A 26,913-nucleotide genomic window follows, 5' to 3' on the forward strand; every position below is an offset into this window, starting at 1 on the left:
GACATAAAATAAAGCCAGGAATGGAGCTGATTTTAAAACATGAGTTCTTGGGGCACCTGGGTGGCTCAGTGGGTTAAGCATCCACCTTCGGCTCAGGTCATGATCCCAGGGTTCTGGAATGGAGTCCCATGTCAGGCTTCCTGCTCAGCAGGGAGTCTCCTTCTCCCTCTGCCCCTCCCCTGCTTGTGCTCTCTCTCTCTCAAGTGAGTAAATAAAATCTTAAAAAAATAAAATACAAACTCAAGGTAATTTTAAATAATTATTTAGTACTAAGAGTTATGTATTAAGTATATATTTTTCATAATTTATAAAATGTCTCCACATACGATATCTTATTTGATCCTAAATTGACTTTGTGAGGCAGTTATTATCTACATTTTCCAGATAAGGAAAATGAGGCTCAAAGGACTTGAACATCGAGTCTTTGCTGTTTTCATCCGATTATACTGCCAGGTAGCAAGCTATCATTACAACTCCTGTGCATCTCAGGACTGGAGTGATGCTACTCAGTACACATCCTCTACTACATTAGAGGATATGGGTTGGTAAATGAGCTTCCTCAAGCAACTCCATCAATGGAGCCATGAACTTTGCAGACTCTGCTCCTTTGCCTGAACTTCACTTCCCATTCCCAAACCTTTGTCCTTTCCACAAACTCTTAGTCATCAACCATAAGCCTGGTTCAAACAGCATCTTCTCTAGGTAACCTATCCTAACACTTAAACGAACTCTACTACCTCCTCTTCCAAAACTGTGCTCCTTAAAACAGGGTCTGCCTTCAGTTGCAATGCCTAGCAATGCAGAAACATAGTATGTACTTAATAAATGTTGGTTGAATGAACAAAAAAGTTGCTTTGTTTTTCCTTTAAACATATTTTTTCAATGGGTAATTCATGAACACTTGCAAAAAAGTTCCAACTGCACATGAAAAATTCAGGGAAAAGTAGATCTTTCCTCCATGCCCATCCACCCTCCCCTTGGTGCCAGTTGTGTTTCCTTTCAGCTGACTACACACACACGGGTATTTCGGTGCAACTCTGTCATTTTTTTTTTATAAAATGGTAAAAAAATATATATTATCTATATGACAATAAAGTATAATTTACAAGTATATGAACATATTTAGCATAATAGCATAATTACAATAACTATTTAGCATAACATAATTGTTATATATCTTCTAGATAAGTAATACATATAAACATGTATGTATGCACCGATTTCTGTGCCTTGTTTTTGCCTGTCAGGCTTTTTTTTAAGAGCCGTGTAATATTCCACCATAGGGCATACCATAATTTACTTCACATTCTCTGATTTACGGTTTGCAGTTTACAAATAACTCCATTTTCCCTGTCAAGCCCTGGTCCCCAAACACGGAAATATCATCGCCCTCCAACCCACCATTTTCAAACACCTTTTCATAAGCCCAGGGCGGGGCCCCGTACCGAACGCTACCTCCGCCTTCCCACACGTGCCCCACACCACCACTGCAAGGCGGAAAGAGTCGGCGCCCATGCGCGTCGCCGCGACGGAACCGAACGTTCCACTTCCCTCCCCTCCCCTAGCGTCTCCCGGCCGCCGGCGTCGCCCGCTGAAGCGTGCCGGAACGACCGGCGCCGGGCCTAGCCCGGCTCGGGGTGGACGGGGCGCGGCCGGGGCGCGGCCGGCTCGGCGCTGGGCGGGGCTCCGGCGGGGCGGGGCGGGGCTCTGGCTGGGCGGGGCTCCGGCCGGCGTGCGGGGCTCCTCCCCTTTCCTCCGCGGCGCCGACGGCCGCAGCACTTCCGGGTCGACGCGGAGGCGGGGCGGAGCACCGCGGCGGCTGTTATTGTTCGACTGAGCTCGGCTGGGAGCTGTCTCTGTTGGCCCTGCGGGTGTCAGTTTGTCCGGCTTCCTCTCGGCCCCTCACTCCCGGCGGCTGACGGCGACGGCTGCGGCGGGCGGGGCCTGGCGTTTCGAGGCCGAGTGGCGCCGGGGTGAGGGGCGCGGAGGAGGAGGAGCAGTAGCAGGAGGAGGAGCCGTGTGCCCTGGCACCGAGCGGCCGCGGCCATGGCGTACGCCTATCTCTTCAAGTACATCATCATCGGCGACACAGGTGAGGGCCCGGGGTGCGGCCAGGCGGGCGTCGGCGGCCTCCGGGCCCGGGCTGAGGGCCAAACGGCGTCTGGCAGGGGCGCGGGCGCCAACGCCGCCCGGCGCCTCCCTCCCGGCCGCCCCGCTCCATTTCCGCAGTGCTGGAGCTGGTGACGTGGGCACTGCGAGCGGCCGCGGCCTGGCCAGGCCCTGTCCGCGGCTCCCGCCCGGGACAGCCCTGCAGCTGGGGGTCGCGGCAGCAGTTTGCGGCTTAAGATCTAGGAACTGTGTGACAGGAGGAGCGGCCAAGCCGAGGGCGGTCAGGGCCCGACTTAGATGATTGCACCCCCTCGCCAGGGCCCCTCACCTTGGGTCTCTTCAACGCCCTCGAGAAAGAAAAAGGCAGGCAGAAGAGAGCCGGAGGTGATGGGAGGAGGGTCTTGGATTTCCTGATCAGTCCCACCTTTTCCATCCTACACGCATCCGTCAGGGGCTGGGCAAAGTGCTTCTGGTGGGAGACAGCCAGCTGAGAAGGAGAGCAGGGAACCTTTAAAAAAAAATGTGTTTAACACCCTCAGATCCCAAGTCAGCATAAGTCATGGCCCATCGCTTGGCAGCTGGGGAGTCCCTTTCGAGGTCATTAAAGCGTAAAAGTTCTGTCGATTTTGCCACGTGTAAACTGGGGTTATTTGGTAGTAATGCAAGGCCGTTCAATGCTCTGGGTGTGTGCTTGCGTGTAGTGTGCCTGTGCGTGTGTTGGGGGCACTGTGATTTCTTGGATATATCAGATTGAGGGTCGCAACAACCAATTTCCAGGTGACGCGATGTACATTGGAAGCAGAAAGAAATTCAGCTGTTCTCACTTGAAATAACATCTGAGTATATTTCACAGATAAGTAAACAGACTCATTGTAAAATACTTAATACCTGTGATTTTGGCATTATTTTGAATCTAATAATAAAACTAAGGCTTGTTCAGGTGTTACAACTATTTATATACCAGAGTCTGATTTCAGTGAGGACTCTTGCACAACTTTGGGCCCTTTGCAGAACTTTGGAAACGTCTGCAGCAGTTTGTGGTTGCACTACTGATGTAGCAGATTCAATAAGTAACACAAGAAGCATGTTGATTGCAGCCTAAAAAACTTGCTGCTGTAAACATGTCTTTTTAGCAAGGTTTTTTTGATGTGTGTCTGTGCAGAGTCTGGATGGTTTTCTATGTAATGCCTTGGGTAGAGGAATGTTTTGCAAATGTTTAGTAGCAAATGTATGTACTTTTTTTTAAAAAGCTGTGGCATGTTTTGAAGGAGAAGGAAGTGGGTCCAAAGCCTATTAGAAAAGTTTTATTTAGGCTGTAAACCCGAGTTGGAGAGGGAATTTATGTTAATTATGATATGAATGTGTTTGAGAGGTAGAAAGAAGAGTGAATGTAGACATTTAGCAGTGGTGAAGATGCAAATTATCCTTTGTAGGTTGCCTTCCTTCAACTTACTAACTGAGCACCTACTGTGGGTATTGTTCTGGGAGTAGTGGAGCTACAAATTGTAGCAAGCTGGTGCTCTGTGCTCTTGGAATTTGCCCTCTTCAAAAATAACCCCCAGGCTGAATACTTGACAGCAGTATTTTCTCCCCACTCCAGCCAATCTAGTTTACTGTCACATTAATCTTCGTGAAACCTGGCTGTTAGGAGACTGTTCCTCTGCTCACATTCTTTAGTTTGACCTTCCAGGAACTCCATTATTTTAGCCTCTGTTTTCTTTGCTAGCCTTCTTTCCCACTATTCCCTGCCTTCTGCCAGTGAGGCCCAGTGGCTGATTTCTGTGCTTTTTCCTGGTTCTTATTGCTCCCTCTGCTTGGCGTGCCTTCTCTGTGGAAATTCTATCAGTCCTTCAAAGTCTAACCCAGGTCTTCCATAATGCTTTCAGAGTCAACATACATTAAGGTCTTTTGATGTGTCAGGCGTTTTCTGGTATCCTGGCTGGCAGTGACTACTACTCCTTTATCTGGATGTTTCACACTTTGTATTTTTCTGATATTAATGCCAGACTGTTTTATAGATACTTGTGTAGACATCTGTATTTGATTATATACCTCTGGAGAGCAGAAAAGATGTTTAGTATAGCTTTGCATTTCAGGAAGAGCCTAGTAGAAGACCCTGTACATTTAGTTAAATTAATGAAAGAATAGCCAAACAGGCCACTATGTTCATGTTAATATACATTAATAACTTGACTGTAGGATTTTTTAGCCCGATTCTGCCACTTTTTTAACCAACTTTGGCCAAAATCCTTTACCGTGTTTCCTTAATCCCAAATGTATGCACAGTTGTAAGGTACACTTAATATGACCCTCCCCACAAAAAAGATGATATTAAATCAGTAGTGTGATATCTATCCTGATGTCTTCAAAAGTCATAGTATGAAAAATATGTCTTAGAATGAAGGAAATTGCTACCTTTCCTGTTTCTCACTTTTCCTAGTTTATAATAATCTTTATTATTATTTATTATTTTATCATTATCATACTATAATCTCATTTTTAACTTTTCCTTTTCTCTCAGTGGTGAGATAAAATGAGGACAAATGTGAAAGTACCATGCACATTTTGTTTTTCAGAGTTCCAGCTTCATAGAAGAGATTTTTTTTAAAAACTTTTCCCATGAGCATGATGATACTGTTGAAATCATTGTTTTCTTAACTCTGGGGCCAAATGCAGTTAAAATGTAGCTTTAAAATTTTTCATTGGTAGTGTCTTGTTCCTGAAAAATCATTTAGGTAAATGTGTCATTTAAATCTAGATGTAAAGTGGAAATTGGTTTTTAACAAGCCTGGCCTAATAGCATAACCAGATAATTATCAAATATGAAAAGAGAAAAATTGTAATAAACCTGTAATTGTTGCTCCTAAAATTTTGGCAACTGCCTACCATTTTAACCTGATTACTAACCGTCCCTTCTCTTCTGTGCCACTCAACTAGGCACACAAAAGCTCAAACCCAGTTGTATTCTATTGAAATGACCCTCTTACCTTGCCCCCCCCCCCAAAAAAAGAAAAAAAGGAAGGTTAGGTCAAAACTTTTTCACCTGACCAACTCTTGTTCATCCATTCTTTTAAGATTAACAAACCCCACTACTCCCTATTGCATCATACTCATCCCCTCCACTCTTTCTTCATTCTTTGTTTCCCCTTCACCCCACTCCCACATGCTTTTATTTTTTTTTATTTTTCTTAAAATCTTTAGAGGACAAGTGCTATATAAGAAAATAAGTAAAATTTATAATAGATAAGTAGCTGGATCCTTGGAGGAGGTGCTGCAAGGCTTTATTTGGAAGGTGATACTTGAGCTGAAATTAGAAGGATGCATAAGGATTTGCCAGGTGGGCATGCGGGAAATGTCTGGTAGGTAGTTGGAAGTGCATGTTTACTGCTTGATCAGTCAATCTCACATATACTACTTGTGATTTTAGAAAATTAAAAATAGAGCCATAGTGTGAGCCATTTTATTGAAGACTGTGAGAGAGAGGTGAAGAGTTGATTACAAGATCAGGCTGGCAGGAATGTGAGAGGGTGTGGAATGTGTATGTGTATGAAAATAGGGGAGACTTGAAAGGTCAAGAAAATGCAACATAAAGGCAAAATCTTAGAGGACTTGGGAAAGATGGCATCAGATTCTCCAAAGCTTTAGAGCTGTGACAGAAGGAAGACCTGTCCTGTGGGAGACTCAAACTAGAGTTTCTTTAGGTTCTTATGAATCACCTAGGGTTTTTTTTTCTTTTTTTAAAATAAAGATTCAGTGGCCCAAACCCCAGAGATTTTGATTCACTAGGTCTGAGGTGAAGCTCGTTGTTGCAAAACCTGAGGCCAGAAACACCAATGATTTTATTTAATCATATGAACAAGTTTGTTAGATTATCTTCAAAAAACAAACAGGGAAAAACTAAGAAATTCGAAGGTAGAAAAATTCTATTTATTTTATGATGAAATATGCATATAAAAAGCATATATATATGTGTATATTATGTATGTATAGTTTAATAGTTTTAAAGAACAGTTATGAATTATTACACACCCATGCTAAAGAAACACAGATCCCCATCACCTATGTCTTCCTTTCCCAGGCTTCCACCAGCTTGAATTCTGTATTAATCCTTCCCTTGCTTTTCTTCATAGTTGTGGAACTTTTGCATCTCTATATTGTTTCATTTTATCTGTTTTTACATGTGTTTGTTTTATTCAGTGAGAGAGCTAAAACATGTCTGAAGCATACCTTTTAACATCATCTAGAATTGAGACAGTATATTCTTTTTTTTAAAAGATTTTATTTATTTGGGGCGGCTGGGTGGCCCATTAGTTAAGCTTCTGCCTTCGGCTCAGGTCATGATCCCAGGCTCCTGGGATCGAGCCCCGCATCGGGCTCCCTGCTCGGCGGGAACCCTGCTTCTCCCTCTCCCACCCCCGCTGCTTGTGTTCTCTCTCTCGCTGTGTCTCTCTCTCTTTGTCAAATAGATAAATCTTTATTTTATTTATTTATTATAGAGAGAGACAGCACAAGTGGGAGGGGCAGAGAGAGAAAGAATCTGACGCAGACTCCACGCTGAGCATGGAGCCCAATGCGGGGCTTGATCCTAGGACCCTGAGATCATGACCTCAGCCAAACTCCAGAGTCAGCTACTTAACTGCGTCACCCAGGCGGCCCTAGACAGTATATTCTGGTCTACTTAAATTGTTGCTTTATGCATGTTATTTGTAGTCTTCCAAGATCTTTGACTAGCCCTTTCCTTTTCTCTTTCTTCTAACTAGTTTGTTTGCTGCTTGCCTCCCCTCATATGTATTTTGCTACTGAGACTTCTGTTGAATCATAGAGGCCATAGTCCTGTTGTTCTTGTCTTTTTTTCCCTTCATCTCTCCTGGTGAACCTGCCTCCTCCTCATCTCAAATAATGCCCCTCTCTTCTTCCTCGGTGCACTTGTCCCTTTTGTTCTCATTCTGTTCCTGCTCCACCATGAAACGAATTTTCTCCTCTATCTGCAGCTCTGATTCCTCTCTCCCATTTTATCTTCCCAGCTCATTGCCTCTTGCAGTAGCCAGTAATTTTGCTGGTGTTTTTGAGCAGATCCTAATTTTGCCAGCTCAGCTGTTTTTCCCTCTCACTCTGGCCCAGCTGTGCTTGCTCCATTTTGTTATTCTTTGCTCATCCTGATCTCTGAGGCTGTGTCCTTCGCTACAAAAGCTGCAGCCGGGTACTGGCCTCCCTTGTCCCCCTTTCTAACTTTGCTTTGCTTTCTATGTGAAACTTTCCCATTTGGTTCATCAGCCTCGTTTATTTTCAAGTTTTAGAATACATTCTAGCTGCTGTTCTTCACTTAAAAATAAAAGACATCTGGCAAAAAGATGCTAGATTCCCTCTGCTATCATTCACATGTAGTCACCTCCCTTTTAATTCTTACAGAATTTCTCAGTGCAGCCAGCTTGGGTATTATCCTTGGAGATGCTGTTTATTTATTTATTTGAGAGAGAGCACAAGCAGAGGGAGAGAGAGAAGCAGGCTCTCCCTTGAGCAGGGAGCCCGATTTGGGACTCAAACCCAGGACCCTGGGATCATGACCTGAGCTGAAGGCAGACACTTAACTGACTGAGCGACCCAGGCACCCCTACAAGCACTATTTTTTAGTGGTAGTACTATGGCATTCCTCTGCAGGTCCGTCATGGGCCTTTGTATATATTTTTCTAGAATTTATCTTTTTTTTCCTCTTGTCAGATTTTCTGCTTTCTGGAATTTTAAATTAATCCCTAAAGTATATCCAGGCTGAATTTATATGGAATTCTTCATCACATTAGTTTTTGGGACTGTCTGTGTAGTAGATTCTTATGAGCCATTCTTCACACTTCTAGTTTGTACACACTATCAAAAGCTTTTCATTTTTTATTGCTTCAGAAGATATATGAGGTTACCATTTTATAGATGAAGAAACTGAGCGTCATTTGGGGCAAGTTATTTATGTACTTCTTCCCTTGTAAGTTTTTACTCTTCACAGCTATGATGTAGCTCTTTAAGTTTCTCCCAGTTTGCTCTTCAAAATGTTCTATTTTCAGGTGTGGCTGACAGTGTGTTTCTGGTCAAATCTGAGGGAGAAAGGAAGAAAATGAATATTGATGGATGCATACTGCAGTGAAGCTCTTGGAGCAAGACGGTGCCTGGTGCAGAGCTGGTGCTTCAGAAAATCATGAATGTGTGCTAGGTAGCCTACTGGGTAGGCTACATGCATTGGCCAATTTGTTTCTTTTTGTTTCAAGAAGGATTTAAGGACATTTATATAAAAACGTGATCGTTTTATTCAAATGGGAGGAAGAAGGTACATTAGTTTTGCTACCATAACAAACCACCATACACTAAAGCAGCTCAGAGAACACAAATTTATTATCTTATAGTTCTAAAGTTCTATATAAGTTCATGTACATATCAGCATATGTCAGAAGTCTGACATGTTTCTCAGCAGGCTGACATCAAGGTTTCAGCAGGACTGGGTTCCCTTTTTGAGGGATCCAGGTTGCTCTTTCAGGTTGTTGGTAGAATATACTTTGTTGCAGCTGTAGGGCTAAGATCTCCATTTTCTTGCTGGCTGTCATCTGAGGACTGCTCTCCGCTTCTAGAGCCCACCACATACCCACATTCTTCGGCCTCCGGTCCCCTTCCTCCATCTTCAGGCACAGGAACAGCAAGTCAGGTCATCCCATCTCTCTGACTGAAGTTGGGGAAGGTTCTCTGCGAGTAAAGACTTGGGTGATCAAATTGACTTTATCTGGATAATCCAGGATTATCTCATCTCAAAGTCTGTAATTTTAATCACATCTGCAAGGTGCCTTTTGCCATGTAGAGTAACATAGTTACAGGTTCTAGGGATTAGGGTGTACATTTCTTTGTGTGTGGGGAGTGGCATTCTGCCTACCTGAGGGCAAAGGAGAAACAGTAAATAGAAACAGTAAAGTCAGAAGCAACAATAATACTTGACTTTTTGTGTACACCTTTTTGAAGTGGGCACTGTATTAAGCTATGCAGAGAACCCTGCTCATTTACTTTAATTATAGTATGCATTATTTTTTCTTCAAAGCATGTATGGGTATACTTAATTATTCCTGATCATGGGTCTTGAAAGGCATTTTTCCTCTGCCTCCTCTTTAAAAGGCTACAATGTAAAAAATAAATAAATAAATAAAAATAAAAGGCTACAGTGTAGTGTAGTGAAGAATGTAAATATACAACCAGTATATTTAAATATTTATAGGGCCTTTTCTACTGGTACACCTCGTTGAATCTGAACAGTAATATCCATGATGAAGGCTCCATTTTACAGGTGAGGAAAGGGAGGCTGTCACATCACAGAGCTACTAACTGACTAAGCTGGAATTTGGAATTTGAACCCAGGTCTTTCTGACTCCAAAGTCCATGCTCTGCCATATCATACGTATTTCTTGATTCCCACAAATTCCATTCAGACCTCTTTTATTGGCTTACCAACAGCTGCTGGGTTTGTTGAGTTGTTATGGGAGTACATAGTCCCTCAGTCCCCTTTACTAAAACAGACAACGACATTCAATCATGCAAAATGGGGTTAAAGGATAAAACAACAATGAAGTCCTATATAAAACAAGAATAAAGTCCTTTCTCTGCTCCTTATCAGCTATATGAGCTTGGGCAACATCTTTAATCTGCCTTGGTGTCCTCATCTATAAAATGGAATGAATAAATGAGATAAGATACATAATAGTGACTTGAATGAGAAATGGTTACTATTTCCTCTTAACTTTATATCCTGCTCTTTGAATGTTACTGTAATTTCCCCCATGTGTGTTGAAAAAGTAACACAAACTTGACCAGTGCTGTATAGGTTTGAGTAATGCTGTTCATAGCAAGAATTTCTTTTGTCCTCTGTGTATCCTAATATGTTATCTTTTTCCCTCCACATCCCTGCTTAGCTTGCTAGTTTGTGGCCAGCTGATACTTTGAGGAGTCTACTGTCCTTGACTCTTAATTGTTTCTTTCCTAACTATATTGGTGTTTTCTTGCACTTACTATATTTTTACTATATTTGTTTGCATGTAGCAGAAAGTTTTTATGGAAAGTTCCTTATTTTATCAACATTGTTTTAACAAGATCCAAAATTGTTCATCAAGATTCATTCTATTCCAGGTATATATACATATTTAGCACCTTTGCTTAATTTAGTCTACATGACCATTCAAGTCCACTAATGATTTAGAAAGACTGTAGGATTTTGTTCTAGAAGGACCTGTTTGATTATAAAGAACGGAAATCTACTCCACCTAGCTCAAGAAAACAATTTTTGATAATAATTTAAAGAGTACCCATAGGAAACTAAGAAAAATTGTAAACAAGTGTTAGGGAACTGGCCACTCTGAAATATTTTCCTTTCATGGCTTTTCTTTTGAACCTTGAGATAATTAGGGTGTGTGTTTTTTGTTTTTGTTTGTTTGTTTTTGTTTCCAAAGACTTTATTTATTTGAGAGAGAGAAAGAGAGAGCCAGCATGAGCCTGCGAGCAGGGAAGAGGGGCAGAGGGTCAGGGAGAAGCAGACTCTCTGCTGAGCAGGAAGCCCGACCACACGGGGCTCTATCCCAGGACCCTGGGATCATGACCTGAGCTGTAGGCAGACGCTTAACTGAACCAACCAGGTGCTTTGTGTGTTTTTTGTTTTGGGTTTTTTTTTTTTTAAGATTTTATTTTAAGTAATCTTTATACCTAATGTGGGGCTCAAACTCACAACCCTGAGATCAAGAGTTACATGCTCTACCAACTCAGCCAGCCAGGCACCCCATGTGTTTTTTGTTTTAAATATGTTTTTTTTTTCTTTTTAACAATGTGTTTATTCTTGATTTCTGACTTTATTTCACATAGGTAAGAGCATGGAGACTGTGTTTATCGATTCTTCAGTTTTTGAAGCTAATTTTGTAGCCAGCTACTTGGTCAGTGTGTGTACCTATTTTGTGTGTGCTTGAAAAGTGTATTGTGTACATGGTTGGTTCAGGGTTCCATACACGTTCATGAGATCAGACTTGCTATCTGTATATTCTTGATAGTCTCTTGAGTTTTGGGGTAAGATGTTAGCATCTATTATGACAGTGGTTTTGTTTTGTTTTGTTTTGTTTTGTTTTAGTTTTGTCAGAGTGATTCCCCCCCCCCAGTAAATTTGAGGGCTAATTTGTAAGGTATAGTATATGGGGCTCAGGTCTTTACATCTCACTGAAGAGTTATTCTTTGTCATTAAGTTACCCTCCACTTTTTATATACTGTGGAGTTGTTTGTTTTTTACATATGATTTATTTGGTAGTATAGTTTTGGGTACTCAAGTGTTTGATATTAATTTTGAATCTTATTTTTTGGTTCATATTTGCCTAGTGTATACTTTTTCCTCATTTCTCCTTTTTTCTTTGGAAAAGAAAGAAGGGTTTATTTTGTTGTGCTTTGTTTAGGAAACAAATATTACAGATACAGTTGAAGCTCCTTGTATACCCTTCCTTCACTGCCCTTTGTCCCTAGAGGTAACTACTCTCCTGAATGTGTTTATTATTTCTATGAAAGTTTCCAAATGATTACTACATATGTATGTGTGTATTTGCAAACAGTGCACAATTGTTTATGTATTTTTTTCAACTTTATATTAATGGAATTTTACTGTACTTGCTCTCAAACTTTTTTGTTCAACATTATTTTGGGAGAGTTATCTGTATTAATATATTTTGTTCTATTTTATTGGTATTAATTGCTAGGTTGGTTTAATTTTAATTATATTCTCTTGGTTTAATTTTAGTTATATCCTGTTGTTTGACTATACCACACTTTTCCCCTAAGGAAATTTTTGGCTGGGTTGTCTGTCATGTTATAAAAGACAGTATAGGGGTACCTGGGTGGCTCAGTCGTTAAGCAGCTACCTTCGGCTCAGGTTGTGATCCCAGGGTCCTGGGATGGAGCCCCATATTGGCTCCCTGCTCAGCGGGGAGCCTGCTTCTCCCTCTGCTATTCACCCTGCTTGTGCTCTCTGTCAAATAAATAAAATCTTTAAAAAAAAAAAAAAAGGCCATATACTACATGGATTATTTTTGTGTGTGCCTCCTTGAACATGTATGCTAGAATTCTGGAGATAGACCTTGAAGTGGAATTCTGGGTGCGAGGTGTGCACATGTGCTTTATCTATGAATCTAAATCATTCTTTAAGAGTAGTTACCAGTTAACTCTCATTCTTGTTCTTTCAGCCCTATTGTCGTCTTTTTCTTTTTTTTTTTTTTAAGGCCTTTAAGACCTTTTTCTTTTTTATAAAGCCTATTGCTATTTTATTAAAAGATTCAGTCTGAGAGGCTTTTACTAGGAGAATTTAATCATTGGTGAATTTATTTATTTATTTATTTATTTATTTATTTATTTATTTATTTTTAAGTGGAACCCATCTCGGGGCTTGAACTCAGGATGCTGAGATCAAGACCTGAGATGAGATCCAGAGTTGGACACTTAACCCCCTGAGCCACTCAGGCGCCCAATCATTGATAAATTTGAATTAATTTATGCTCTCAGGTCCCACCTTTGTTCAGTCACATGGGCAGGGATCAAGGCATGGATCACAAGCATGCCCGTTTGCCATGGGCTTTTGGATAAGGCAGGCACTGTGTCCTGTTATGTCCTACTATGTCCCACATAGGAAGCAATATGGCGGTCAGATTTCGCAAGCATGTATAATGTCACCTCTTCTTTTTAGGATGATGTAGAAAGAGTCTAATGAAAGAGGATACCTGTTACTAAATCTTATTTGCCCAAATGAACAATTAATTAAAATTCCTGAGTGTCCTGTTTGTAAAATGAATATAGTACCTGCCAAGTACACCCTGTAGGCTTGTTCACCAGTGCTGTGGGTTTTTGTTTTTTTGTGTTTTTTTTTTCAAACTTTATAGCTGTCTTTGAAATTCAGATATCATTAATTTGTTTCCCTTAATTTATTTACAGTTGATATGTCGGTGTAAGTGGTGTATTCATGCTTGTTCTGCTGCCCCCAGTGTTATTAATGTCAATGAATGACTCCTTTAGCATTTGTCCACCTTTAGCAATAATTACTATGCATCTAGGAGGCAACTACAGTTGACCCTTGAATAACGTGGAGATGACCACACAGTCAAATCCACGCACGACTTTGACTCCTCAAAAATTTCTAATTGTATACTGTTGATCAGAAGCCTTACCAATAATATAAACAGCCAATTAACAAATACTTTGTATGTTATATATATTGTAGTCTTATGATAAAGTAAACTAAAGATAAAATGTTATTAAGAAAACCATAAGAGAAAATACATTTACAGTACTTTATTTATTGAAAAAATCCACATATAAGTGGATTCATGCGGTTCAAACCCATGTTGTTCAAAGGTCAACTGTAATATGTTATTCTAAGTCCTCTCTGGTTATTTTAGCTTAGACAGCACTCTTGAAAGTTTTCAAAGAGCCTAATACTTGTAATTACAATATCTTGATTAGTTCGAAGGCTCCTCTGCTTGTTACCTTGGTGAAGTTCAAACCTCTTCAACTTCTATTTTTCTTATCCAGAAAAAGACAGCAGGAATGCCTGACTTGTATCTGCCCCACAGGATTTTTGTATTTGAAGTAAAAAAAAGTGTGCAGGTGCCTTGTAAGCTGCAAAGTGCTTTATTAATAGTAATGTCTTAGAGATAATTTTTTTAATCTGTTCAGCATCCTAACATTAAGTTATTTGGGGGGGGAGATCTCATCTGTAGAAAAAGCTATTCATTGTGCTGACTTCAAACTGTAATTACTTGAATTGATGGAAACAAAATCACGTGTTAATATGCAAAATGGCGATTCTTTGATCCTGAAGTTTTCTTTGGACTCCATAAAGGAAAGTCATTTCCTATCTCAGATATCCTTATAGGCCACTTGAGATTGAGAATAATGTCAAGTAGGAGGTGCTCTTTTTCAGTAGTCTTCAGGAAAGGGATGTTAAGGTCAATTGTTGTTTCCTCGATTTCTTCTACATCCACTCTTGGTACCCTGAGATACCTCTTGGATGAGTTCTCTAGATTTTGAACCCCTTTGGAAAGAGGCAGTTTTTTTTAGGTCTACAGAAGTCTTCAATATAATGAATCTGTTGATCAAAGGTTATCTTTTTATCTCCTTGGACAAAGTATTGTTATAGTCTTAACCATTTCAGAGGTCAAAGTAGAAGTACACGTTTCCAAAATCACTGTGCTCAAAGCTTTACTTAACTTGATTCAAAAATTAATAAATAGGGAAATGAGTTATTAATTATAAATTAAAGCAATAATTGTATATGTGGTGAATTGATTCACCTGTCTTCAAGGTAAAAGTATGTGTTACACTTTTTCAATATAACCCTTGGTATAAGGTGAAGAAATTGTGGTTTCACAGCTAGGTGGATTTTTTTTAAGATTTTATTTATTTGACAGGGAGAGACACAGCAAGAGAGAGAACACAAGCAGGGGGAGTGGGAGAGGGAGAAGCAGGCTTCCCGCTGAGCAGGGAGCCCGATGTGGGGCTCGATCCCAGGACCCTGGGATCATGACCCGAACTGGAGACAGACGCTTAACCTACTGAGCCACCCAGACGCCCCAAGCTGGGTGGATTTTTAAGTGGTTGAATAACTGTGTCCATAAAGGGCTGCCCTTATAGGCAAGCTGGAGGGGCATGCTGCTGCATTCAGTCCTGGTTTTTTTACATTTCATATTAGTAACAACTTGGATAAAATCCAGTTTGGTTAAAAGAGCTAATGTGTGGATTATACCAGATAGAATCCAAAATTACCTTGACAGGCAGAACGATTGGCTAAATTTAGCAAAATGGAAATTAATGAAATTAAAGCCTTATATTTACTTTAAAAACAACCGTACAGGGGCACCTGAGTGTCTCAATCAGTTGAGCAGGCAACTCTTGATTTTGGCTCAGGTCATGTAATAGAGGCCTGCCCTGGGCTCAGTGCAAAGTCTGCTTGGGATGCGTGTGTTCTCTCTCTCTCTCTCTCTCTCTCTCAAATAAATAAATATATAAAATCTTTTTAGAAAAATAAAAACAACCATACAAATACAAGATGGAGGTCAGCTGGTAAATAGCACATGTCTAAACACTTAAAGTTTTACATGACTTGGGTCAGTATGAGTCAGATGAGTAATAAAACCAACAAAGGAATAAATGTGATGCTGGGTTAATAAAAGTATAATGTACAGACAAGGCAGGTAATAATTCTACTCTACAATTCAATTATGGAAACTTGTTTCAGAGGGATATCTAAACATTGGAGTCTATGCTGAAGAGACCAATCAGGGTAGTATGAAGACTGTATCAACCATGACATTGTAGGAACAACTAATGGAAACATTTTTTAAAAAAATTTTATTTGAGAGAGAGCAGGGTTGTGGGGAGAGAAAGCTCACATGAGCAGGAGGGAGGGGCAGAGGGAGTAGGAGAAACAGACTCCCCGTTGAGCAGGGAGCCCCATTCGAGACTCTGTCCCAGGACCCTGGGATCATGACCTGAGCAGAAGGCGGACGCTTAACCAACTGAGCCACCCAGGCATGGGAAACATTTTTGTTTTTAATTTTCCCTCCCCCTGCTCCGAAATAATGGAAATATTCTGATCTAAAAAAAGAAGTTTTTTTTTTTTAAGATTTTATTTGTTTATTTGAGAGAGAGAATGAGATAGAGCATGAGAGGAGGGGAAGGTCAGAGGGAGAAGCAGACTGGGAGCCCGATGCGGAACTCAATCCAGGGACTCCAGGATCATGACCTGAGCCGAAGGCAGCCGCTTAACCAACTGAGCCACTCAGGCGCCCATAAAAAAAGAGATTTAAAGGAACATATAATAATGACTTTTAATACTTATGTATTCAAATAAAAGAGACTTAAACCTACCCTTTGTAGGTTTTCATGGGCAGAACCAGGACCATGAGTAAAAGAGATACTTGGACTCCCTATGAAATGGAAAGGGGAGGGGGTGCCTGGCTGGCTCAGCTGGAAGAGCATGCAACTCTTGATCTTGGGGTTGCGAGTTCAAGCCCTACGTTGGGTATAGAGATTACTTAAAAACAAAAACTTGGTGGCTCAGTCATTGAGCATCTGCCTTCGGCTCAGGTCATGATCCCAAGGTCCTGGGATCGAGCCCCGCATCGGGCTACCTGCTCCACGGGGAGGCCTGCTTCTCCCTCTCCCACTCCCCCTGCTTGTGTTCCCTCTCTCACTGTGTCTCTCTCTGTCAAATAAATAAATAAAATCTTAAAAAACAAAACAAAAAACAAAAACTTAAAAAAAAAAACGGAAAGATTTTGTTAAGTGGTGAGTTGGTTTATTACTGGATTTGTTCAAATAGAGGTTTGATTTACACATATTAGGGCTTGGAGGATGGAATTTATACAAAGATTAGAGGATTTGATTAGTTTTTATTTTTTGGTTTTGTTTTTTGGGTTTTTTAGACAGTGTGGGTGCACACATGAGTTGTAGGGGGTGGGGAGGAGCTTAAGGAGAGAGAAAATCCCAAGCAGGCTCCGTGCCCAGTGCGGAGCATGATGCGGGGCTCAGTCCCACAACCCTAAGATCACAACCTGAGCTGAAATCAAGAGGTGGACACTCAACCAACTGAGCCACCCAGGCACCCCTCATTTGTTTTTATTTTTTTAATTTTTATTTACTTTTTAAAAGATTTATTTATTTGAGGAGCTCCTGGGTGGCTTAGTCGTTAAGCATCTGCCTTCAGCTCAGGTCATGATCCCAGGCTCCTGGGATTGAGCCCCGCATTGGCTCCCTGCTCTGTGGGAAGCCTGCTTCTCCCATCTTTCACTCCCCTTGCTTGTGTTCCTTCTCTTGCTGTGTCTCTGTCAAATACATAAATAAAATCTTAAAAAAAAAACTTTCTTTTTTTGAGAAAGAGAGCATGAGCGGGAGGGGCAGAAGGAGAGGGAGAGAGAATCCCAAGCAGACTCCACACTGAGTACAGAGCCCCACTTGGGGCTTGATCCCGTGACCCTGAGATCACCACCTGAGCCAAAACCCAAGAGTCAGACGCTTAACCAACTGTGCCACCCAGGCCCCCCCCCACCTCGTTTTTGTTTTAAAAGAAATTTAAGGTACTATGTGGGCAGTCCTTGTGTTAGAGTTAGAAAAATGGACAGGACAATCGCATCCTATTAGCCCTGGGCACAAAGTACTGAAGGAGCATGGAGAGGATTCATTCTAATTGCAGTGAATGGCTTGTAACATACTCAGATTTTCAGCAAACATTTATTGAGCACCAACTGTGTGCTGAGTGCTGTGCTTTGGCTTTCATATATGTTCTCACAGTAATCCTAGGTGCCTATTGACTTCATTTTACAAATTATGTATCAGGTATGATACCATCCGACATGGTCTCATTTGTTTGAATAATTCCCCCACCTAACAATCCTGTGGAATCAGTTTGTACTTTTGCCACTAGTTTTATATTTGTTATGTGGAGAACAGAAAATTGAGCTGCGCTCCTCGAAGTCAGATTATACAGAGTGTGGCAGGATAGGGTTTTTTTCAGGATTTTGTGGAGGCTTAAGACTAAAGGAGATCTGGGGACCATACTGTGACGAGCACTGTGTGGCATAGTTTAAAGGGTTGGTTTGTTTATCCTCTGGATAGCTTTACAGAAGCCTTATTCCCCATCTCTAAATGGTATAAATTTCTGCCCTTCACTCAGATTTCTGGCAGGAATTAGTGATCCCTTTCCACCTTTTATTTCTTTTTTGGCCTTTCCCCCCATTCTTTCTGGCTTCAGGTTTCCTTTCTTGGAGAATTTACCTTAGAAATGGAAAAACCATGTTGGATTTGAGCATGAATATGTGAATTTTCAGCCTTAGCTATGAGTAAATCTTGTTAAAAAGTACTACTGATTAATATTCTTTAGCGGCTTTTAGGAGTTTAAAAAAAAGGAAATCAAAATCTTTTCATAGCACATTATTTTACTCACAGGCTCTCATGATTTTCTCCTCAGACCAACATTTAATGTAACTATTTTTGGTCACACGGAAGTTTGCTAATTATTTAAAAGCCACATCAATATGGAGGTTGTTAGATGAGGCCCGTAAAAGTATTGCTTATGTAGTGTTTGATGCTAAAATAGATCCTTTGAAAAACTTATATATAATGGTGCAAGTGATAAATGCTCGTGATAAAAAATGAAAATACTCTACCACCTTATGTAAGTATGGTAAATGATGGTTTTGTGTATCCTTCCAGAAATTCTCTATCCATCTCCAAGCTTGTGTGTATGAATGTGTCCCAATTTTACCAATAGCATTATACACTTAGTACTGTTCTACGTCTGTATTTTTTTTCTCTTGAGGGTACATCTTAGGTGTCTTAACATATCACATATATAAATCTATCTCATTCTTTCTAAACACCTGCATAGCTCAACCATAATTTATTCAGTTCCTGATTCTGTTATTCCTTGTCTGTGGTAGCAAACAGCAGAAACCTACTGTGGTTAATTTAAGCAGAAGATTTTATTAGAAAGATTGAATATTCATAGATTGATAGGAAAGCAATATAATCCACCTTGAAAATGGCAAAACCAAGGAAGGCAAGGCACAAGTTGAATTCCTGCTGTCAGTGCAACCTGCTGAAGAAGATGCTGGGGACATATCAGTGGTCTCTCATCTCCACTGTAGTCACCATGGATTCTTTCTTTAGGTCCCTGATACTGGAGCGCTCCTTCAAGATTCCAGATTCTGGACAAGAGCATCTGTTTGGCTAGTCACGTGTTTATACCCTAGCTGCTGGAGAGTTCAAAGAAAAGTGCTCTGATGCTAGGTTGCCAGAAATAACAAATGTTCACCTACGACCTATTGATGAATATTGTTATACACAGTATAACACGATTCTCGGGGGTTTGTGTAAGAAGTAAAATCTGTGGCCAACTAGGATTTATATTTGTATTTTGATAAATACTGCCAAATCACCTTTCATTAAAAATAATGGACTTAGAATATCTAATTTTGAGTGTGGTGTATGTTTTGTGTACTTAATTCAATCAACAGGCTAATCTCAACATTGTGTTGATTGATGCCTAGTCTTTGTTTAGGAATTTAGCGGTTTGATTTAGTTACTATTATGTGCTTCCTTGGGCTCTTGCCTGTTTCATCTAGCAACTGCATGAAATAGCTTTCTGCTTACAGTCTTTAACTTTGATATCATTTATAGCATAGCATACTACTTAGAGATCATGTACAGTAAATTTATTGTATAATAATTGTAGTGTACATTTATATCACAAAACTCCTTCCTTCCTTCCATAACATCATGGAAGAGTATCCTCTGCAAGCTACTTGATTGAAATGTGATTTTGAGATGCTGCAGTTCTTATTTGGAATCTTTGCTTATGAAAGGATTAGGAAAATGGTCAGATTAAAATGTAATATACCTGATATATTAACTGAAATGCTGTTGGGATAAAGCTAGTGTCAAGGAAGTCATATTTTTTTTTTAAAGATTTTATTTATTTGACAGGGAGGGAGAGACAGAGAGCACAAGCAGGGGGAGAGGCAGAGACAGAGAGAAAGAGGGAGAGAGGCAGAGGGAGAAGGAGAAGCAGACTCCCTGCCGAGCAGGGAGCCCAATGCAGGGCTGGAGCCCGATGCAGGGCTCGATCCCAGGACCCCAGGATCACAACCTGAGCCGCAGGCAGACGCTTAACCAGCTGAGCCACCCAGGCGCCCCCATATTTATTTTTTTAAACCTTCTTCCTTTTTACATTTCTGCCCTGTGAGTCATTTAGTTACAGAGTATTCCCTTCTTTCTCTTAGTATTGCTACTAATAATACCTGGAAAGTGAGATAACATTATTTTTAGTTAGGAAAGGTATTGGTTACCGTCTATCTGAAAAGAATAAATTGAGGTGGTTGGGTGGTAGAGTGGAAAAATACGATTTAAGGGGCGCCTGGGTGGCTCAGTCAGTTGGGCACCAGACTTGATTTCGGCTCAGGTCATGATCTGAGGGTTGTGAGAATGAGCCCCGCATTGAGCTCTATGCTTAGCACAGAGTCCCCTTACGATTCTCTCTCTCCCTCTGCCCCTCCCCCCACTCACATTCTCTCTTTCTCTGTCTCTCTCTCTCAAATAAATAATAATAATAAAAAGAAAACCCAATTTGGAATTTCAATTCTGCCTCTTACTTGAGGCATATCACTTAAACCTCAGTTTCTTCATCTTTAAAAGGAGGTTATCATTTCTGCTTTACTAACCACCCAAGCTTACTATTATGGTCAGATAAGATTGTGTGCGAGGAAGGAGCATATTTAGACCTTCAAACTGTCAAAAGCCTTGCAGATATTTTAAATAAGACAAAAGTATATTAGCATAACTTGATTACAGGACTCCTTAGATGCAATAAAAAAGAAAGGAAGAATATCTGTATTGAAGTGAGTCCTTTGGATATTTGGCAGGTAGCATGTAGCCCAGCTATTCTAAGCGAGGTAATTGCCAAAGATACTAAGTGGAAACCAGGATAACCGTGTTTTGAACTTTACCCCGTACTGTGGGGAAACGTATCTCCGGTATTTTTAGTTATGTCCTACCAACCATGTAGGAGCTTCATGTTAGTTATAGCTGAAAAACTAAACTGAAGAGGCTTGGCCACTGAAACCAGCATTTTTGTTGGCTATATCTGGGGCACTGCTTCTCAAACTTCAGTGCACATCAGCAGCACCAGGACAGCTTGGTAAAACACAGATTGCAGGGCTTCACCCCAGTTTCTGATTCAGTAGATCTGGGGTGGGACTGATTATTTGCATTCTAACAAGTTTCCAGGTAATGCATAAGCTTCTGGTGTGAGGACCATATTTTGAGAATCAGTGCTTTAGGGAAACCGTATAATTTATCATCCAAGCCGATCCATAATTTATTAGGAAAACAGGAGTTACTGAGCCTTCCCTGGCAAACCAGAGTGTAGGGTCATCCTAATTTCACCTAATGGAAAAATCTTTTTACAAAGAGGTTTCTGTAATAGAATTATCACCTGGTGGGTGACTCATGATACTTAAATTTCTCTATTTGTGTAGGTGTGTACATTAAATTGCCAGCAAACTATTCAGTCAGATTTTTCCCTTGATCTCTGTCCTTTTAAATGTTAATTAAAAGAGAATATAGGTATTCTGGATTCTTCAGCTGATTTATTTTGCCATGAATGCTAGCAAAAGTATTGTAGATGAGTTCTTTCATTGGATGTGTGGTTGGATTAGACACTAGAGAGTAATTTCCAGGTTTGTTTTTGTAAGTCACAGTAATAGGTACATATTTGATTGCAGCCCAGGGTTCAGATACGTGTGTAAGTGCATATATCTCTTTAAAATAGAAGTCTCCAAATAGTACTTATCCTTGTATAGTACATACAGTCTCATATTTGCTATTTTCTGTCTTTTTTAATGCTGGTTGTGATCCATTAAATTGATTTCATGACCTAACTGGTTACAGTCTACTACTGTTTAAAAAACACAGCACAGAGGACCTCTGTGGTTCCAGCAAATTGTGACACTCTTAAGAGTCGGAGAGGTAGTTGTACTTCAGCTTTCTTCATTCTGATTCTTCTCAAACACTCCAGCCTTTTTCCACCATTAAAACAAGTGGGGGAAAGTCCCAGGAGTTGGGGAGAAGAAAGGAAAGGTATGTTATTTTTACCACAGGGTGCTATCTTACTTGCTATTAGATTTAATATTTTATCAATTATTTACTGTGGAAATTAGCAAATGCTCCATTTTATTTTACAATTTTTAACAATTCAAATTGTATCTGACTTTGTAGTTTTTGAAAATACTGCACTAGAAAACAAAAACAAAAAAAACCACCTAGACCTTCCCTAAGAAAATCTAAACTTGGCTTAGATTCAAAAACCTTCCACTTCACCAAATTAAATTTGGTTTGTCTTAATGAAGGATCTATTAACCATACTGGTTGGATCAGTGAGAGTCCAGCTAAGAGACTGAAACCACACAGGAATTTGCATAGGGAAAGTCTAATGTAAAGAATCATTAACAATACCATGGGATTAGAGTAACAGGGAATTAGCTGAGAGGTAAAGAGAACTCTAAAGAGTACAGTAACAGCAGATAGAGGGCACAGTCACTCCCCCAAGTCCCAGGCAGAGCCTGGAAGGAAGGAGCCAATCTGGCATCCAGAGCTTTTTGGAGGGGCACAGCTGAGGCCTGCTGGGTGGCAGAGAATTTCACTGAGGGGCTGTGATGGATTGGAAGGGTGCCGTCTGTGTGCCGTGGGAAGCCTTCCGTGGGGAGGAGCTGCGTTGGGACCTTCGTGGGAAGCAGCCCAAAGGAGTGCCGGGGAAGTTGGCTGCGGAGAGGTGTCGAGTGCTGCCTTCTGTGGGTGACACTTGCTGTCTCGCCAGCTGGCCAGGGGGAGATGTTCTGGTCTCTCCAGCAGGGCAGTGAAGGTTTGGAGCTGGGAGGCCCTTGATTGATAACTCCTGTATACAATGAAACGCTGAACTCCTCAAAGGAAAATCACATGGAAGTTAGGGGCCGATGATAATCAGAGATGGAATTCTAATTCAGCACAGTAAGGTTTTAATTCTCTAGCCTCATTTTCGTCTCTGAATAATTCACTGTTGAGGAAAAAATGTTTATTATTATTTTTTGAGAAATTGAATGTCTTTAAATGTAGACTAGAGTTTGTCATTACGTAGAAAAGGCTAGTCTCACTTTGTGACCTTTTCAGTGAGCATGTGGTACATTAAGCTAGTATTCACTGAGCATCTGCCTTCTAAATTGGGCCACAGTGCAAGGTGGTTTTCAAAATACAAAAAGGTGAATGTTACTGCTCCTGAAGGAAGAAGGTAGATGTGTAAACTGATAATAGAAGTATAATGTGGTAAGTGCTTAATAAAGTATGTATAGAGTACTATGGCCTTAGCATGGGATAAAGTGTCAACCTGCCTTTCAGCACTGGGGAAGGAAAAAGAAGCACAGACATGTGATCTGTGTGCTATCTCTTGTATTCCTCAAATAGCCTTATGAATAAAGTAGGTGGTATGATTACCATTACACAAAGAAGCAAATAAGGTCTAGAGACCTGAAACAGCTGTTCCTTCCAGTGTCACACACAGGATCCTAATCTAGTCCAGAAGATTTGTTATCTCTTAAATTAGTGATGTGCTTTGAAATGCAGAAGGCTTTACAGTAAAAGTTTCCAAATGTAAAGCACGGGACTACTACTGTGAAGGATTTAAAAAGTGAATTACATATGCCTCTGCCTTTAAGGGGTGTATAGTCTAGCTGGGCTGATTGAATACGAGAAGGGCTCTGATGGAGGTACTGGAGAAAGCTTGGGATTTCATGAGAAATTCCGCAATCCAGAATGCCTGTCTTCCTTCTTGGAAACCTTACGGTAAGATGACGTTTGAAAGAAAAAAAATTGAGCATTGAAAGAAAAGAGAAAGAAAAAGAAGATGGCACTTGAGCTGGTCCTTGAAAAATGGGTAGAGTTTAGACAAGTAGAAATGGTAAATAAGCAAAATGTAAAAGTAGGGGGAAAAGTTGTCATTTATCATGTATCTGTTAAGTACCACACCTTGTACCTTCCTCAGTATAAACCATCCAGTTTAACTATAGTAGAGTCTCATATCAAACAAACTGGAAATAAGACTGGAAAGATAAATTCATTAAACATATTGGACTTGGGTTGTGATAGAGAGTGGTTGAATCTGAACTTTATTCTGTAGGCAGTAGAAAAGGTAGAAGTTTTTTTAAAAGGAGAGTACCAGGCTGAAGTTATGATTCCATTAGAAACTAAATACACATGTGTGTATATTCAGATTATAATACAGTAGCAGAGACGTTGTAGATGTTAAATGTAGTCCTTCTGTCTTTTCTCATCCATCCCTGGTGCAGTCATATGTAGGACAGATTAGGAAGCTGGAGTGTATATAGTTAGGTGCTTATTACAGTGGTCCAGGTAGGAGGTAATGAAGGTCTTATGTAAGGCAGTAGTAGTGAAAATGAAGAGGTGGTTACTGGTGAGGGTTGGAATTAACAGGGTTTAGGGAAGGACAGACATTGTAGGGAGTGAAAATAAAGATGAAGGTAATTTTCAGGCATTTTTCCATTTTAGAAGAATACTTCAAATACAGGCTATTTTTCATTTATTTTTAAATAGAAAAGTAATAAGTACACATGATAACATTAAAGCACTGTGAAAGGGCAGAAGATTGGCTAGGGGCAGCGGGACATGGTGGTGAAAGATGACAACATAGAGAAACAGGTCAGTGGTTAAAACTCTGGTAAGGTCCACTCCCCAAAGGAGTGGGCTATGGAAAGACTGTAGTGTGGAAAGAGAAGGAAACAGTTACTTTACAGTAGAGAAACTTGTCAAACTACCTCAGGCAGGTGATCAAAGTTAATGTCAACAGTAATCAGTCATGTCAATGGTAGGTACCCTTGTTATGATAGTGGGTCCACCTTTGTAGAGGTAAGAAAATCTACTTATCTCTTTGGTCTTCCTCCCAAATGTCAGTAACTCCAGTCAGTCATGGGGGAAAAGTCCAACAGATCCCAATTGAGGGACACTCTATGATGCCTTGACCAGTACTCCTCAGTACTCCTCAAAACTGTAATGGTCATCAAAAACAAGGAAAGTCTGAGAAACTGTCATAGCCAAGAGATGCCTAAGGAGACATCACCAAATGTAATATGGTGTCATCTATGGGATCCTGGGACAGAAAAAGGACAGTAGGTGAAAAACAAGGGGGAAAAAATCAAAACTTGGGGAGAGGTAAAAGCAAAGAGATTTCATAAAGAATGCAGGGTAAGGAATAAGCCATGAAGATAAGGCTTCTTCACTATTATGTGTCCATCGTAGGTTCTCAGCAAATAGTGGCTGAATAAATAGTAGGGTTGGAGCTCTTCCTAAGCCTGTTTTTAAAAATGAATTGTGCTCCTCAGTGAGGCCTGACTTCATCTTTTGGTCTTGAGCTCAGGTCTAGATTTGGTTTCCTTGAGTCCGTGCCACACCCAGGGCAAGTGAGATCATCATAGAAGGCCATCAGTGTTCTTCTTCCCCAGTATTTAGAGCAGAAGATACTGTTTTTTTTCCCCTGAAACCAGACAATTACATTGTTTATTTTATACACACAGACAGTCTCCATATTTTAAAGTTAGAAGAATACCTATCTCACTTTGTGAAGGTAGGTTATGTATTATGGAAGCTTCCTAGGGGTTATGGCACTTGAGTTAAGTTGTAAAGATAAGTAGCTATTAGCTAAGTGGAACAGTCACTGAGTATTGGGGAAAGAACACTTAAAGCATGCTAAATAAATATGTGCAAATAGCCAGATGTGTAAGAAATACTGGCATTATCTGCTTTAGTCATTTTCATGGTTTTGGTCTTATCCCAGAGGTGTTTAAAGTACTTAGTGTACTTTAATATTTTAACACCAAAGATAACAGAAATGGAAGTAGATAATTTGCTTCAAGGGAAGGAGGGCTGTATCCCGACAACTTCCTATTTCCTTTTCACTTTATCAATTCTTTTCTTTCTTTAAAGCTTTATTTATTTATTTGAGAGACTGAGCGCGAGCATGTGCATGTGTGTGTGTGCACTAGCAGAGGGAAGGGCAGAGGCAAAGGGAGGAGGAGAGAAGCAGACTCCCCGCTGAGCACAGAGCCCCATGCAGGGCTTGATCTCCCGACCCTGAGATCATGACCTGAGCTGAAATCAGGAGTCCCGACACTCAACCTAGTGAGCCATCCCGGCACCCCTCACTTTATTGATTCTTTAGCAACTCTTTCAGCCTTGTCAGCATACTTGTTTCCATACCTTCCATTTTCAGGGGAAAGATATCTTGTGTTTTGAAAGCTGCATGCTCTTGGAAACTTTCTTTAATTTCTTTATCTTTATTACTAATTTATTTTTACTAGTGCCTAGAATATAGTAAGTACTCCATAAATATTTTTTGAGTGAGTATCTCTAACCTTTGCTCCTAGCCTTCACTGACAGATTTCTCAAATAAATGTTCTATATTTCCTGTTTCCTCTTCCCTTACTGCTCTTAATATTTCTGGTGTTTGAAGCACTTTACTGATTACAGTAGGAATTATTACAGATGACGTCAACAAGCCTGGAAGACTAACAACATAAAAGTCCCAGGAGGAGGAAGAATGAAAGATGACTCTTGATAAATGTATTGGTTTCCTAGGGCTGCTGTAACAGATTATCACAAACTTGTTTTAGGGCTTAACACAACAAAAACCTCTTCTCTTATAGTTCTGGAGCCCAGAAGTCCAGAATCCAGGTGTCTGCAGGACTACTGTTGCTCTGAAGGCTCCAGGGAAAATCCTTCCTTGCCTCTTGCAGCTTCTGGGGCTCCGTGTGTGCCTTGGCTTGTGGCAGCCTGACTCAGTCTGCCTCTGTCTTCACGTAGCCTGTCACCTGTGTATCTGTCTTTGTTTCCCCCTGCCTTTCTCTTATGAGTACATTTGTCATTGGATTTAGGCCCCAGCCAAATCCAGACTGAAATTATCTCAGAATCCTTAATTATATCTGCAAAGATCCTTTTCCTAAATAAGGTCACATTCACAGGTTCTAGGGGTTAGTGCTTGGACATATCTCTTTGGGGCCACTCTTCAGCCTACTACGGTAAGGAACCAGATCAGTATCTAATTGAAGTAGTTGAGAGGACTGCTGTCTTAGATGTGAGGGAGGACGATGTAAGGAGAACCAATAGCATAAGAACAACTCTGAAATCATTTTATTTAAAAGAAAATTAGAGATATGTGAATATTGTCTTCAG

General features: G+C 40.5%; 1 protein-coding gene across 1 annotated transcript in view; it reads left to right on the forward strand.

The window, feature by feature from the left end:
* Positions 1-1,767: 1,767 nt before the first annotated feature.
* Positions 1,768-26,913, forward strand: part of RAB2A (RAB2A, member RAS oncogene family) — an 89,752-nt gene continuing 64,606 nt past the window's right edge. Inside the window, exon 1 of the mRNA XM_025870633.2 lies at positions 1,768-2,092. Coding sequence (XP_025726418.1) covers positions 2,047-2,092 — 46 coding nt within the window. The 5' untranslated portion in view covers positions 1,768-2,046. The remainder of the gene's footprint in view (positions 2,093-26,913) is intronic.

The sequence above is a fragment of the Callorhinus ursinus genome, unplaced genomic scaffold, assembly GCF_003265705.2.
Source record: "Callorhinus ursinus isolate GAN/ISIS: 27379988/994484 unplaced genomic scaffold, GSC_fseal_2.0 scaffold5, whole genome shotgun sequence".
In the NCBI taxonomy this organism is placed as follows: Eukaryota; Metazoa; Chordata; class Mammalia; order Carnivora; family Otariidae; genus Callorhinus; species Callorhinus ursinus.